The 15760-nt window shown below is 45.6% G+C and overlaps 2 protein-coding genes and 1 pseudogene across 3 annotated transcripts; 1 reads left to right on the top strand and 2 right to left on the bottom strand.

The window, feature by feature from the left end:
- Window positions 1-514: 514 nt before the first annotated feature.
- Window positions 515-6712, top strand: LOC311315449 (annotated as a pseudogene). Its single transcript has 6 exons — window positions 515-791; window positions 908-1326; window positions 3004-3096; window positions 3545-3728; window positions 6077-6184; window positions 6290-6712. The product of its transcript is annotated as an uncharacterized misc_RNA (transcript).
- A 2175-nt stretch (window positions 6713-8887) lies between these two features.
- LOC311315450 (transcription factor HES-5-like) lies at window positions 8888-9484 on the bottom strand (the record flags this gene model as incomplete). Its single annotated transcript, XM_084446119.1, has 2 exons — window positions 8888-9310; window positions 9416-9484. 2 exons carry the CDS (start codon window positions 9482-9484, stop codon window positions 8888-8890), a joined length of 492 nt encoding a protein of 163 aa, XP_084302245.1.
- Window positions 9485-11208: 1724 nt separating this feature from the next.
- tas1r1 (taste receptor, type 1, member 1) lies at window positions 11209-14624 on the bottom strand (the record flags this gene model as incomplete). The annotated part of the gene is made up of 6 exons (XM_084446120.1): window positions 11209-12134; window positions 12350-12470; window positions 12566-12778; window positions 13072-13827; window positions 13970-14273; window positions 14449-14624. 6 exons carry the CDS (start codon window positions 14622-14624, stop codon window positions 11209-11211), a joined length of 2496 nt encoding a protein of 831 aa, XP_084302246.1.
- Between the last annotated feature and the right edge of the window lie 1136 nt (window positions 14625-15760).

Below are 15760 nucleotides of genomic sequence, written 5' to 3' on the forward strand. Positions count from 1 at the left end.
GTTGAAGCTTTCCCAAAGTCAACACTGGATAAAGTTACTGTGTCGTGATGTCAGTGGAGTCTAGAAACTGCTAACTTGGAGATATTTTACTATTAGTAAATCCTAATTTCACTCAAACACATTTATATAACAGTATATCACTGCATACATAACAATATAAATCATTTTATGAACACTTCAGAGATAAACAGCTAACAGTCAGCACAGACAAACAACGCCAGTTTCTACTGTGGAGTGCACACTGCTCTACCAGCCAGCTAAGTACCATGTTCCCGTTTTAACTGGCCCTCATTCACACCCACGTGCGCCCTACGCCGAAACGCTTTGCGCTCAATCACACTCGCTGATCCCGGACATCAGATAGGGACACTGTGCCCTCTGGGGTCAACACTTTCCCAGATCCACAGAAGCTCTGGGTCAGCCGACCCCCCCCTCGCCCCCCCCCCCCCCCCCTCCTCCACCTGCTCCCCGGAGACACACTCATTGTACCCCTTGGCGACGCACTTCATTGAGCATGTGGCAGCCCTGCTTCTCTCAAAGCCCTTCCCAGCCCTCCCATTGGCTGCTGACTGTGAGAAAGTCCAACAAGCCCAAGACCCACACATTCATATGCAGATTGGGCCGTATAAATAGAGGCAGGGCTGGAGGAAGGCCAGCACAGACCCTTCTGGCTCTCCACTCACTCGGACTGCAGCTCAGCTCTGCCACTCACCACAGCAGACACAGCCATGGCACCGACTGTCTTTGGACAAATCAACTACTCTAAGGAGCACCTGACATCCACTAATAAGGTAAATACATCAACAATTATATAACTATATATTTTGATTTATATAATTCAAATGTAATTCAGATGGAGATTAGTCCGATCAAACCGACTCACCCTGTCTTGTTTTTTGCTCTCCAGCTGAGAAAGCCGATGGTGGAGAAACTGCGTCGAGATCGTATCAACATCAGCATCGAGCAGCTCAAGTCGCTGCTGGGTCCCGAGTTCCTCCGACAGCATCCTGACTCCAAACAGGAGAAGGCGGACATCTTGGAGATGGCCGTCTACTTCCTGAGGCACTGGCAGCAGCGGTCAGGGACGTCCACCCTGGCAGCAGCTGGCCAGGGTTACAGCCACTGTGTGCAGGAGGCGCTGAGCTTCCTGTCCCGGAGCGAAGTGAAGACCCAGTCCCAGAGAAGACTGCTGAGCCACTTCCAGAGCCTGCACCCAGCCAACACGCCTAGCCAGCCTCTGAATCCTCTCTCCCCGCCTGGCTCACCGCTCCACCAGTCCACTACCAAGGGGGTGAGCCCCATCAACAGCGCCCTCTGGAGGCCCTGGTAGAGAAAACACTTGTTGAGTCCAACAGAATTACACAGACAGGTCTAGAAATGGACAGTGATGACCAGAGTGACAGAGGCTATTTCTTTTGCGTTGGCAAGAGATTCTACGTCGTGAGGTTTCATCAAGATGAACAGGGCATGGTGTGCCAGTTTTCCTTTGAAAGGATTTATCACATGATTCAGATTGTTCTGAATACATAATGCTGCACTAGAAATGTAACTTGCGGCTACTCTTTCCACAAGAGTGTTCTTGTATGTTGTTCAATGACTGTTCTTATTAGAGAATATGAACTCTGAGATGAATGAGTTCAGGTGTGTTGCTGATAACACTTATTTCAGTTGGCCCATATTGGGCTGCTGCTTTATTTGAGTGTCTGTGACACTTCTTCCTTGTTTGATCTATTCAAACTTTGTTCTACAATTGATATTCTGATTGTCACTGAATGATACAATGTATCAGTTTGGTGTTGTTTATCAATATAATCCCACAATTTGATCCAATGGATCTACTTAATTAACTGTAAATCATTTTATGATTGCATGTACCTTATCTGTCAGCCATTGTTACTAATGGCATTGTTATTGAGGACTTTCAGCCTAAATGTTAAAGGCAAATGTTGAAGAGTTAACTTTTGATAACTAGAAGTGAATACCTTTTATAAAGGGATTTTGTAATTTAAAAAAATGTATCTGTTAAAAGAAATTGTTTTCTGTGAAACATCTCTTTGCCTTACTTGGTGTAAATTCATATATGAATTAGAAAAGTAAATAAATTATGAACTTAATCACAACTGAAACTTCTCTCTGTCAACTTTCTCAGAACTACACATTTAAGCACACAAAAATCAACATTTCTATACAGTCTTCATCACTCATCCATCACTCATCACGCGATCAATAATCATCATTTACTTGATAAGTCTGTCCTTCTTCAGTCTATTAAGCCCCAATCCTGCTGACAATAACTATCATGAGCGCCTTCCATCACCCCGTAGCATTACTTCATTTGACCTCCATCAGTGGATCATAACACCAACAACTAGGGCATGTAGTAACTAATGTAAACTAATATGAATACAGGCAGTGAACATACTGTACAGTGTCATTATTGACATGTTTATTAGCTGCCCTTGGATCACATCTACTTTGGGACAACTGCAACATTTGGGCTTATTTTTAGAGAGCGTCATTATCCTCTATTGGAGGACCAAAACTGGTTGCTTTTAGAGTTATTATACTATTATAGTATTATGTCAATTCATCTAGGACTTAATTTCTTAAAGGTGCTATTTACAGGTGCTATTTACAAGGCTTTAAAAAACGTAATATATAGCACAAAAAACAAAAATAAAAGAAGCAGACATACGAAGTGCATAGTATGTCGTCAATCACACTGACTGTGTCCCCTTGCATCTCTCCTGTGCTCTGGTGAGAATAACTTTTCCTGCCTCTATTGTATCACAAGTGTAACAAAAGTCTTTCCAAAGTTTTTGTCGTTCCCCAAGACAGAAGTTGCTGAGACAGAGAGGCATGCCGGAGAGTTTCTCAGGCTCTGGCCCTCCAGATGGCCCAGTGGTGACCAGAGACCCTCCCTCCCCCCAATGAGAGATCAAACACCGTGGCTAATGTGATGTGTAACAAGACACACTTCTATTGTCCCCACCCTGAGGCCAGTGAATGGATAGAGAGTGTGGGAAACAGGAGATACCACACTCACAGAGAGAGGGCTTATGGGAAGCTGCTCCACTCCGCCACAGGTCCAGCAAAGTAGACGTTTATGGCAGGAATTCTCCCAGGGTGGTGGGCACCTCCTCACACACACTTCAAGACAAAGGCTGCAGGAGTTTCCCACAACGCTGACACCGTGCACAGTTGGCCAAAGGGAACATGAACGTGCGTATAGTGCACAAAACATAGGACACAAAACCTTACAGAATATTCAATAAACTTCGATAAAATCCCCAGGAAAAAATAATTAACATTCACGCAGGCCAGCAAGAGAGGACAGAACAATATTGTGTCTCTTTGCCAGTGTGTGACGGCCATTAACTTGATTTTTTCCAGATGGTCTGTGACATAGGGTTACTGTTTGTCCTACAACAAAGGGTCAATTAACATTCCCAAAGGGGAGTTGAGGGAGTATCTGGTCTTTTGTGACTGGTTTACCCTGGTGTGTGGGACTGGTGGGAAACTGGACACAGAGCTCTACTCACAGGGCACACTGGACCTGCCACACATCTGGACCTGCCCTGCCCCGGGCACATCTGGACCGGCCCAGCCCTGCCCCGGGCACATCTGGACTGGCCCTGCCTCGGGCACATCTGGACCTGCCCTGCCCCATGCAGGCACATCTGGACCTGCCCTGCCCCGGGCACATCATGGCACCCTTCCAGTCTATGGCAAAATGATGACAAAACAACTGTAATTTTATAAATATGCAGACATATATTTTAGAAGACTGTCTATTGTGAACTATATAAGCATGAATACATTATTTAAAATCAGAATTAATTTTTAGTTTTTTACACATACTAGAAATTTGTTCTGGTCAGTTGGTGCATAACACTGATGGATAGATAACATTGGATGCAAGGACTAGACAGTACAGTGTAAAGACACTGCTAGTTATTATAACTAAATACGTATTAATTTGAACTACTGTAGTCTACATCATTATTTGATCATATATTTACTTGGGATGCCCGCGCTGTGGTAATTGAAAACCTCAGTGGATGCTTAAAAGAGGATAATACAGCCTAGGCATTATTGATTGGACTAGGTGGTCATACCTAGAGGCCTAGAGGCTCAGAGCTTTCCCACACTCGGGCAGACGCCAAAGAAAAAGCCCAGGGGCGGTTCAATGACTCGCAAGCCTGTCAGTCCTGGTGGAGATGGAGACCGCTTGTCTGGATCTGGATGGAGTGTGTGAAGGGTGTGCGACGCGTGACTTGACACGGGGAAGGGCAACCCCCCCCCCCCTCCTCACACACACACACAAACACACACACTCCCCACGCGCAGCTGGAAATGTGAGAACAGTCGCGTTATTTAAATTATACACGCGCTTTCACACGCTCAATATCAGATCACCGACATGCAAGTGCGCCCACGTGAATGGTTCACACGTTAAATAACGCTGTAGAAAACAAAAACAAGCCATTGTTTTGGGTGAAGTTGCACATTTGTTTCGGTTAAGTGCATTTAGCAACATGGTTTCAGCACACTTTAAGGTTAAAATGGGGAAAGTGAACAATAGAAAGTGGAATGACAGCCGAACCGCTTGTCAGTCAGTGATAATAGGCTGCATGAAAAGGTACGATTCTACATGACTAGCCTACCTGTGAGCACACCACAGCAAATAGGCCTATAAAGATCAGACCACTCTGTTAGGTTTAGGCCTAGCCCACCATAATGCTCTCGCTCCCACAGACGGACAGCAATGTAAAGAAATAAAAACCATATGGTTGTGACTTCCCCTTACACACGCGTACTGACTTTGATGTCGCTCCGAGTCCACGCGCCAATGTGAGAAGTCTCTCACAAACACCTCTGAGGCACGAGCATGGCAGCCATAAACGTGTTACCTCATAAACTGATTTGCCTTTCCTGTGAAAATGCGGCAACGTTTTCAAAACTTAAAAGCTAAATGTCAGCCTCACACGCTTCACACACAGGGAGATTAATTTGATAACAGCCTACAACACTGACCCACTTGAAATGAAGGAATGAAGTTGTGCAATAGTCAAGGTGTTTTCTTCTCTTTTTTTCACTGGGGCAAGTGCAATGTGGGTTGTGTGCAATAGTCTATGTATGTGCAATGTGTTGTGTGTTGTGAATGTGCAATGTGTTGTGTTGTGTATGTACAATGTGTTGTGAGTAATATGTGTAATGTGTTTTGTATGTGCAATATGTTGTGGACAATGTGTTGTGTGTAGTATATGTATGTGAGACGTGATGTGTTGTCCTCCTCTGTTTTTATGTATAGAGTTGATTTGTGCAGCAAACGAGTCCAAGACTAATTTCCCTGAGGGGACAATAAAGTATATTCTATTCTATTCTATTCAACATTCCATTGTAAAATCTTGTCCTTTTACACATTTGACCTACTTGTTTTGTTTCTACAAAGGCTAGCAGAAGTTAAACCACTGACCACTGATTTCAGCAGTAAATGACTTAAAAGAAATGTGTCAATATCCAATCTAATTTTATTGTTGAAATCATTTCAGCACCTGAGTCCATCGTGTTTTATCTTAAATCTATAATTTATACAAGCTGAAAAATGCTATTTAGAAATGTCTGTGGAAAATGTGAAGTGAAAGCTGCTCTATAGATGAAAAAATGAAAGGAACCAAAGTGTGAACCATACAGCCTAATTGGTACCATTGGCTTTACCATTTGGCAGGCTGGCAGTGCTTAGATCTTTTTTATGGCTTAATTTGAACATTTGAATAGATTTGAGAGTGTGTCTGGGTTTTAACTGAATTAGGCTTAACATGTTCTCATTTGCTATGAGATCATATGAGAACCTAAGATAACATTTTGAAATGTTCATTTGTACCTGTTGCTTATCCTGGGAAACATCTCTGTATAGCCTACTGTGTGTTACCCATTACATTATTGATGTCTCTGCTATTGTGGTGGAGGGCGGCCCACTGGTGTCAGAGTGTGGGAACCCCAGCCTAGCCTGGGCCACATGGCTTTGTGATGCTAATCTCCTGCTATATAAAGGGGAGAGCTCCTCCACTAGCATCAGTCCAGGAGAATCAGACCTCTCACTCACACAGACATGGCTCCCTGCTCCACCAACCTCTCCTCCATCCACCATCTCAAGCCCTCTGAGAAAGACAACCTCAGGGTGAGTATCATGTGTGTTACGATGCCCAGGATCAGCAGCTGTGTCTGACTTCAGGAGATGATGTGTTTGTAGAACTGTGGACTAACTGAACTCTTTCCTCCTCAGTTAAGGAAACCCATCGTGGAGAAAATGCGCAGAGATCGCATCAACAGCTGCATCGATCAGCTCAAGCTCATTCTGGAGAAGGAGTTCCAAAAGCAGGACCCCAACACCAAGCTGGAGAAAGCCGACATCCTGGAGATGACTGTGAGCTTCCTGAAGCAGCAGCTGCAGCCCCAGCCAGAGCTCTCTCAGAGGGACTACAGCCAGGGCTACTCTCAGTGCTGGAGGGAGTCTCTGCACTTCCTCTCCGTCAGCTCCAAGACAGCAGTCCCCACCGCTGCATCTCTCCACCGGCTCCAGCAGCTGCCCCAGGCCCAGAGAGCCAGCAGCCCACAGCTCCGCTCCACCTCCCCGGTCTGCTCCAGCCTCAGGCCCACCTCCCTCCAGAACACCAGCGCTAAAGGTCCAGTCTGGAGGCCGTGGTAGAGACTCTGCAGACGCTCTCCAAAACCTGAGGGACTCGGACTGTCCCTCACACATGTAGGAAATATATATTTCCATCCTGCTCATTCGTGGTGGGTTATAGAATTGTCTCATCACATTGATGAGCAGGTATTGATGGACGTTAATAGGGAAGGTAAAAATGCAAAATGCTTTTCTCTGATTTGATTTATCTACATTTGACACTTGCTTTTCATTTGCATTTAAGAATTTACTTTTATTGAATGACAATCCTTTATTGAGGTGAATTGTTGAACTATTGTGAAATGATTGCTTACTCCAGTGGAGTTTATGATTTGACTGCTAGAATATAGAGTATTTTCTGACAGTTATTTTATGAGAATATTTCTCCTATTTTTTAATTATCCACACCAGTTACTAATAAGCCTGGGATTGATGTATCTTTTGTAAAGGGACTAAGAACTGTGGACTTAATGTATGTGTGTCTGTGTACCCCTAAGTGTGAGCACGCAAGCATGTGTGAGTGTGTGTTCACATTGAGATGCCACTGTTGTTATAGATATTCTGATGTTTTGTACTGCATATAAGCTCTTAAAACAATGTGTGACATTTGTATGACGTGTATGACAATAAAAAGCTACAATCACTTAAAATAGTTTGCAAGTAGCCTATTTCATTCTGTATGTTACAGTAAATGCAAGCTATTGAATTTAAATAGTGAACAACTTGTCCTCTCTGCACAAAACACACAACTCAGACTGAAATTCTAGTGAGATCAAATGATTGCTACTTCATCAATACTTTCAGTCCCAGTGGTGTGCTTTTTTCCTTACCTGTTGAGCACTATTGAAGGCTCCAAAAACACACTTTTTACACGGCCTAGAGCTCATTGAAATATGCAGTATAAATCAGCACCTACTACATATGTATGTACTGTATTTAACCATTAACTTTTAATGTCCATCAACAGTAGAGAACAATGTACACTATATGGTCTAAAGTATTGGGACACTTACAGATTACACCTACAGGAATTCACAGGCATTAATATGGAGTTGGTCCCCCAACATCAGTCCAACATCAGTGTCTGATCTCACAAATGCTCTTCTGGATGAATGGGTAAAAATCCCCACAGACACACTCCAAAATCTTGTAGAAATCCTTCCCAGAAGAGTGGAAGTGGCTGGGATGTCATAAAAGCTCCTGTAGGCTTAATGTGTGGGTGGCCTAATACTTTTGTCCATATAGTCAATAGTGTACTGTCATGAAAAATAATGTTGGCCCTTTCTGTGATTGAAGTTTCCTCTTATTAAAGGGGTGGTCAGAGCATCTTATTAAAGGGGTGGTTAGAGCATCTGACCTGGCCAGATCACGTGAAAATCATTGCCTACCATTGTGCCCTTGAGCAAGGTACTTAACCACAGCACTAGCTCAAAACATTGCAGGTTGCTTTAATAAAAGCATCCGCTACTTCTGATTCTGGTTCTAAATGACTAATGTCATTAAGCAAACTGTTTAAACTGTGTGTAGAATACTAGATGATTTCACAGGTACTGGACAGGTGAATCAGCCTGGTGAGAACATCACAGTGAGCTCAGGAGGTCAGGTCTTACAGGTACCTGGTTACATGGCTAAGACATGTACATCTGTTCACTTTCATACATAGTCAATGAATGAGAAAGATATTCAGACCATGGAATTCATGTAAATCATCCATTAATTGGAATTTATTGGAGTAATCAGGTCACTCGTACTCTTGGCCTTTATAAAAGGTCCGTTTTTAAAAATGGGAGGAGGATGGGGATACATTATTACATTTACACCATTTAACATAGTTAAAATAAACATAACTAATATAACTGATGTTGTCAAATGAAGATAATTATAGTTTACTTTACATTGTAAGTACAGTTTTAAGTTAACTCAAATCACATTTCTAGTAGAAAAAACAACATGTTCACCAAAGAATCTTGGAAATGTCCTTAGTGCTTTTCCCCCCACAATTTGGGGCAATGATCTCCACAAAATCATTTTCCTTATAACAAAGGTCAAATAGAATATCTATAACAAATATGTATTCATCAATATGATGAAACACTTCGAAAAGTTCACTGAATGAGCAGGGTGGAAATATATATTTCCTACATGTGTGAGGGACAGTCCGAGTCCCTCAGGTTTTGGAGAGCGTCTGCATAGTCTCTACCACGGCCTCCAGACTGGACCTTTAGCGCTGGTGTTCTGGAGGGAGGTGGGCCTGAGGCTGGAGCAGACCGGGGAGGTGGAGCGGAGCTGTGGGCTGCTGGCTCTCTGGGCCTGGGGCAGCTGCTGGAGCCGGTGGAGAGATGCAGCGGTGGGGACTGCTGTCTTGGAGCTGACGGAGAGGAAGTGCAGAGACTCCCTCCAGCACTGAGAGTAGCCCTGGCTGTAGTCCCTCTGAGAGAGCTCTGGCTGGGGCTGCAGCTGCTGCTTCAGGAAGCTCACAGTCATCTCCAGGATGTCGGCTTTCTCCAGCTTGGTGTTGGGGTCCTGCTTTTGGAACTCCTTCTCCAGAATGAGCTTGAGCTGATCGATGCAGATGTTGATGCGATCTCTGCGCATTTTCTCCACGATGGGTTTCCTTAACTGAGGAGGAAAGAGTTCAGTTAGTCCACAGTTCTACAAACACATCATCTCATGAAGTCAGACACAGCTGCTGATCCTGGGCATCGTAACACACATGATACTCACCCTGAGGTTGTCTTTCTCAGAGGGCTTGAGATGGTGGATGGAGGAGAGGTTGGTGGAGCAGGGAGCCATGTCTGTGTGAGTGAGAGGTCTGATTCTCCTGGACTGATGCTAGTGGAGGAGCTCTCCCCTTTATATAGCAGGAGATTAGCATCACAAAGCCATGTGGCCCAGGCTAGGCTGGGGTTCCCACACTCTGACACCAGTGGACCGCCCTCCACCACAATAGCAGAGACATCAATAACATAATGGAGGACTTGTCACAGGCTGCTCAGTGGAGATAAACTGATTGTTATCAGGATGCACTGTTTCAGTAATAGTACACACTCAATAGCACACACTCTTATAACATTTACATGTTATCACCCTCTCCACTCCCAATCAGATAAGCAGGGAGAGAGATACTGATTTTATTTAGACAAGGTGCAGGTAAAGATAGTGAAGATTAATTTCCAGAACCCTCCTGTTCAAGCCCTCCCCCCACACATGTACAGTAATTGATCAATTGAATAACGAAAAGGTGGATATCTTAAGTCAGCAAAACAACATGTCACTTTCAAGATTATTACATATAAATATATTATGTTAGTCCACAGACTCAGACCCTAACCCTAACCTTGTTCCTGCTGGCTCAAACAGATGTTCCTGTAAGGTAATCGTAATAAAAGACCATCACGTCGCCTCTTCACCCACGGCACACTTCTGTTGTTCCCGGCTGACTCAGAGTATTAAGCAGTCAATGGACGGAGAGAGTGTGGGAAAGCCAACCATAGACCTTACTCACACATCTCGGAGTCAATAGGGTTGACCTCACAACAACAAAAGATCCTTTCATCCAGCCCCTCAGACAACAGGCACCAGTGTGCAAGTGTGTGTGTGTGTGTGTGTGTGTGTGTGTGTGTGTGTGCGTGTGTGTGTGTGTGTGTGTGCGCGTGTGTGTGTGTTGACTGTATGTGTGTGTGTGTGTGTGTGCACGTGTGTGATTAGATACAGTATATTAAATCCTACTACATTTTTAAACCAAAGTCCTCTAATTTTCCTCACCTAATCCTCCTGGTTATAACTTTTCTGGTCACTGTCTGGCATTTGTCATAATGATCTCTGTTAATTGTAATCAGGTTTGTGATTGGGAGCCGTATTCAGCTGTAATTGAGCTCATCATTAAATTGTGCTCACCAATGTCAGGAGGCATTTGCAGTCATGATAACAGGTTAGTATAATAACTATTAAAAGCAAATACATTTTTATTCCACAAAGAACATAGACGGAAAGCTGTTCAAACGATGAACAGATGATAAATGATTTTATTTGCTAGGTAAAGAAAAGCTTACATTCTCTGTGATTGGTTACGGGATTACAGTTTTACTAAACTAAACGATCCCTGAGCATGGGCTCGACATGGAGTGGAAAAAAAAATTCTATAGTCTGTGGGGACAAACTGATTCTAACATTTGATATATCTGGAGACATCTGCATGGTTCTTTGGGATAGACGAGTGTAATCTAGATCCCCTTTTGAATTCCTAAACTGCTAAACTGTATTTATTATTCCCAATAATAGCATGAACAAAAGAGCTAATATTTTAATTCCCACAATATCAGTTACAGACAGTATACAAACAGCACAGACAGTATACTGCAAATATACAGTATATACCTGAAGCTGTGCAAGGGTAAAGCCTAAAACAAAAGCACATTTTAGCATTGCTTTTAGCCTACGGTAAATATAACAAGAATTATGCAGAGACTAACAAATATTGAATACACAATCTACAGTATGACAAATCATTCATTTTTTCATTTTTTGTTCATAGTGTACATTTGAATGCAGTTTTGGAAATGAGCCGTGGTGTTCAACTGAGGTCTGAGAACAATGATATAGACCTTGGGCAGAAAGTAGCCACCGAGTATGCCCAGGACACTGAATAGGATGGCTAGGACATGCATGGCCATGGCAAACTGCCCTCTGCTGACAAAGTAGATGGTGAAGAACGAGATCCAGCACATCACGCTGACCATGAGGCTGAAGGTGACACACTTGGCCTCGTTGTAGTTGGCCGGCAGGTCCTTCCCCATGTAGCTGAATGAGAAACAGAGCGTGCTCAGCAGAGAGAGATAGGCCACTTCGACCATCGCCCCTGGAGACATGGTGTGGCTGCACTCTATGATGATGCTGTCGGAGTAGAAGGCCATGTCTCGTGAGGGGTAGGGAGGGCTTAGGCCCACCCGGAAGACAGAGATCAGCAGCATGGTCACGGACACCAGGACGATGGTGAACTCGGGCCCGTGGTTCTTGGCCCAGGTGTCGTAGGCCCTGGGAAGCCTGGAGGCCAGTTTGAAGATGCAGACCACCTGGAAGGCGCGCAGGGTCACGCACGCCATGCAGACGCTGAAGGTGAAGACGAACAGGGGCTGTTTGAGGACGCAGGCCGGCCGGGACGGGCGGCCGAAGTGGCAGAGGGTGCTGGCGGTGGCGGCGGTCAGGGACGCCAGCATCAGCAGGCAGGTGCGTCCGCCGGCAGACTTGACCACGGGGGTGTCCAGGTGGAGCAGGAAGACGAAGCCGGAGGCCACGGTCAGGAGCAGGGTCAGAGCGAGGAGGACGAGCAGGGACACAGAGAGGGGGGCGTCCCAGGCCAGGAGCAGCACCGTCCGGTTCAAACACCCCTCGCTCTCTGGGGGAGCCCACTCCACAGGCTGACAGGGCTGGCACATGGTCGACCCTAACAAAGAACGCCACAACCTCAGACTCACGTCTGATGACACAGTGCGAGCAAGCAGGGATGCATTATTGTTAACTAAACTGCAGGCTGGACCAATAGTGCAATTGAATCAGGAAGCAGCGCTTGTTTTGGGCCCGTGCTATAAGATGAGCAAACTGCGCCATCTACTGGACAACTCACTACACTACAGTTGAAGTGAGCCTGTTCCATCTCACCACTTTTGTTGAGGAAGGTGGCGGCAGGACAGGCCATGCAGTCGAAGCAGCACTTGTGCTGTCCGTTCTGCAGCTTCCTGTGTCCTGCAGGACAGTCCGGGGAGCACCTGGATGGAGGTACCTAGATTGAAGTGGAACAACGAATTATACACAGCTTTGGAGAGAAGACTCAGCTCATAGATAAGTAGAGTTTCCATCTTATCTGCTGCGGCTTACTGCTCCTGTGCTGCTTGACCATTCAATCTGAGTCTCGTCTATGGTCAGGTGAGTGGGATTGTGGGTGTACGACCCCACCGTTCTGAGAGACCAGTTTGAACCCCTCCAAACCCAGGTCACGATGTCATATCCTGTGGCCGGGTCTCCGTTCTCATCGAAGTACACAGAGCTGTTCCCCACCGAAAATCTCACTCGCTTCAGCCAAGGCAGGAGCTGAAAGAACATGAACGTGGTGAGTACTACAGTCAAATAGTTTTATTTTGTATTTTGAAGCCTTCAGTCAAACGGTAGCACTTATACTAACATGTGCAGCTTATTCTGTTATTAGACTCTAATTGAGTTATTCGGTCTGTCTCTCTAATTCATATGTTTAATATCATACAGTTTTATATCATATCATACGGTTTCATTTCATAATCCATATAAGTTATAATTAAATGTATAACCGTATAAATCGTCAAGTTTCCCTTAAAAGCTGGCATGGGGGATATTCTGAAGACTCTCACCTGCCAAGGTTGAACCTCAGTCTTTGGGCATCCCTCTGAGTCACAACCAAGTGCCTGGTGCAGAGCATGAGCCACGGCATACACTGCTGTATACACGTTGAAAGAGGATGTGATGTCATATTTCTCCAACAACAAGTTCTCTGCTGCCAAGCTGTTGAGGTCTGCGTCTTGTAGACACTCGGTGCCGTTCGAAAAGTCTGAACCGTCGCTGCGTCGCCCTGGAACATCCACCGCCCGACTCACAAACGCTTCGAACCCGGGTATGGCTGCGTTTTTGACCGACACACCCAGGACGGTGCCAATGGTGTGAATGCTAGGTATCCGTGACACGAGCGTGGCCACAGACCAGTCCTCTGTCCCTATCCACACCTTCCCTGTCACATTCTGCTCGATGACAAAGGGGAAAAAGCCTGTGACTTTCCTCTTGCTGGAGAACACAACTACGGTGTTGACTTCAGTGAGCAGGATGCTCTTCACTATGTCCCTCATGACGTGAGCGGTGCTAGGGGTGAGTTTGGGAATGACCCCCTGGTAGGCGATGCAGATGTCGTACTGGGCAGCCAGCTGGGACAGACTCTGCATGCCCTGGCGGCCGTAGTCGTTGTCGCTGCCCAGCAGAGCAACCCAGGTCCAGCGGAACCTCACCAGCAGCTGGAGCATGGCCGCCACCTGGTTCTTATCGCTGGGGATGGTGCGGAAGAAGGCCGGGTAGAGATGCTTGTGGCTCAGCAGCTCGTTGGACGCCTCGTAAGAGATCTAGTGGTGTAGAAGCCATGGGATCCACGTTATACAGTAAACAAAATGACCAAATAGAGCTACTGGTGCTCAGAGAAATATACTTTTTGATATACGGTACTTTAAGAATACCGTTTCGATTCAGGCGAATTCAAATTCGTACCTGTGGCACTAGATAAGCCCCCAGAAGGGCGGCAGGGGTGAAGGTGTAGCTGCTGCTGTCCGGGCCAATCACAGCCACCGCCCCCTGGCCGCCTACCCTCCCGCTCTCAGCCCCTCCTGGGAACTGCTGACCCAGCAGGTCCAGCGTGGCCAGTAGGCTGGCAGACATGGAGCAGATATCGTATGCCCGGTATCCCAGGGTCACCCCCGGCAGGAGAGACTTGTCTCGGGTGCCGTTGTTGATTTCCTCTACAGCGAATCTCATGGCTTGTATCAAGTAATAGCCATGTTTATTGAATTTGCCTCTGGGTAGGAGAACATTGGTTAAGTGAATGGTTAGCATCGGAATCCTGTTAAGACATTTAAACTACCAATCATCAGAATCACCTGTATGAAGACACGCTAAATAAACCAACCAGTCACTAGTCAAATAGAAAGACAAAACAACTTTCAGATTTGAATATTTTGGAAAGGACTTACTCTTTACAGGCTCCCAATTCAGGTAGTCCAGAGCTGGGTGAGTCTGTGTTGTGGAGGGGGAAGAGGCCAGAGAGGGAGTAGTCTCCTGACCGCTGTAGACCACCGGCCCCGTGGGTCAGGTCCCAGCTAACCTGGACCAGCAGCACCAGCCAGCGTAACCAGACACACACACCCATCCTGAACCACCCAACCTCCAGAGGACTCAGCTCAGATCTGGCTCCAGGGCCACTCAACATCACCTTTTCTTTAGGTGGAAAGGATGGATGGATGGACAGAAGGATGGATGAAGGGAAAGGAAGGAAAAGGGAGATAGAGATGGGAGGGAGGAAGGAAGGGAGGGAGGGAGGGAGGGAGGGAGGGAGGGAGGGAGGGAGGGAGGGAGGGAGGGAGGGAGGGAGGGAGGGAGGGGTGGATGTTTTTGCATATTTTCAGGTGATGGCGTTTCACCGGGGTATATTTGCATGAAGATTTGGTTTTGTTGACAGTAGTTTTCCTACCAGTGAAAGGAACTGCATACATGTAATAGGCCATGAACGAGGAGACCGGTGTTTCTACATCAATCACAGACGGTTGACAGTGGAATTACACTAACTGATCAACCATAGAGCTCTGCTAGAGAATCTGCTCCTGTTGAGCTTCCAGCGCCCTAACATGGGTCACGCTACTGAGAGTGTGGATCAAAAGAGGTTCCGGACTAACAGAACCAACACTCTAATCGAGACACGTTTTAGAGTGAAGACGATCCCTTACTCAGGGGTCCGGCTCCCTCTTAAAGAGACAAAGCCCAGGATGTTGTGATCACTGGCTGGACTGAATTTCCTTTATCTGTCCATATGGTTGACATTTGAGGATTGTGGCCCATGTGTAAACGATTCTTTACCACCAACAGCAGATTTGCCTGGTATCCGATACCTATTGACTCAAAACAAGTCTACTCCCTCCTTTTGTTTCAACAATACAGTGAATTTTGTCAACCTCAGTATTATAGAGTCAAATGCTATGTAAAGTAAGAACATTGCACAAGCTGACCAAAGAGAGCATTTCCATGCTCTTACCAACATGTCATTTTCACTGAGAATATTTCCATAGTTTTAGGTTTGGGGGAAACACAGTGGCTGTGGAACTCGAGCCAAACCTCCTGCATTTGAAAACTCAGGGTTACATAATCATTTCCGGATGGTAAAATGATTCAAACGTCAAAATCACAGCTACAAAAAGAATGTGAGGAGTTTGACTTTAAAAAGCAGCCATTTTTATTAAACCACATGTAAATACTGTATTTACAACTAGCAAGCATCTGCATTCAGCTGCA

Source organism: Borostomias antarcticus, assembly GCF_949987555.1.
Source record: "Borostomias antarcticus genome assembly, chromosome: 11".
NCBI lineage: Eukaryota > Metazoa > Chordata > Actinopteri > Stomiiformes > Stomiidae > Borostomias > Borostomias antarcticus.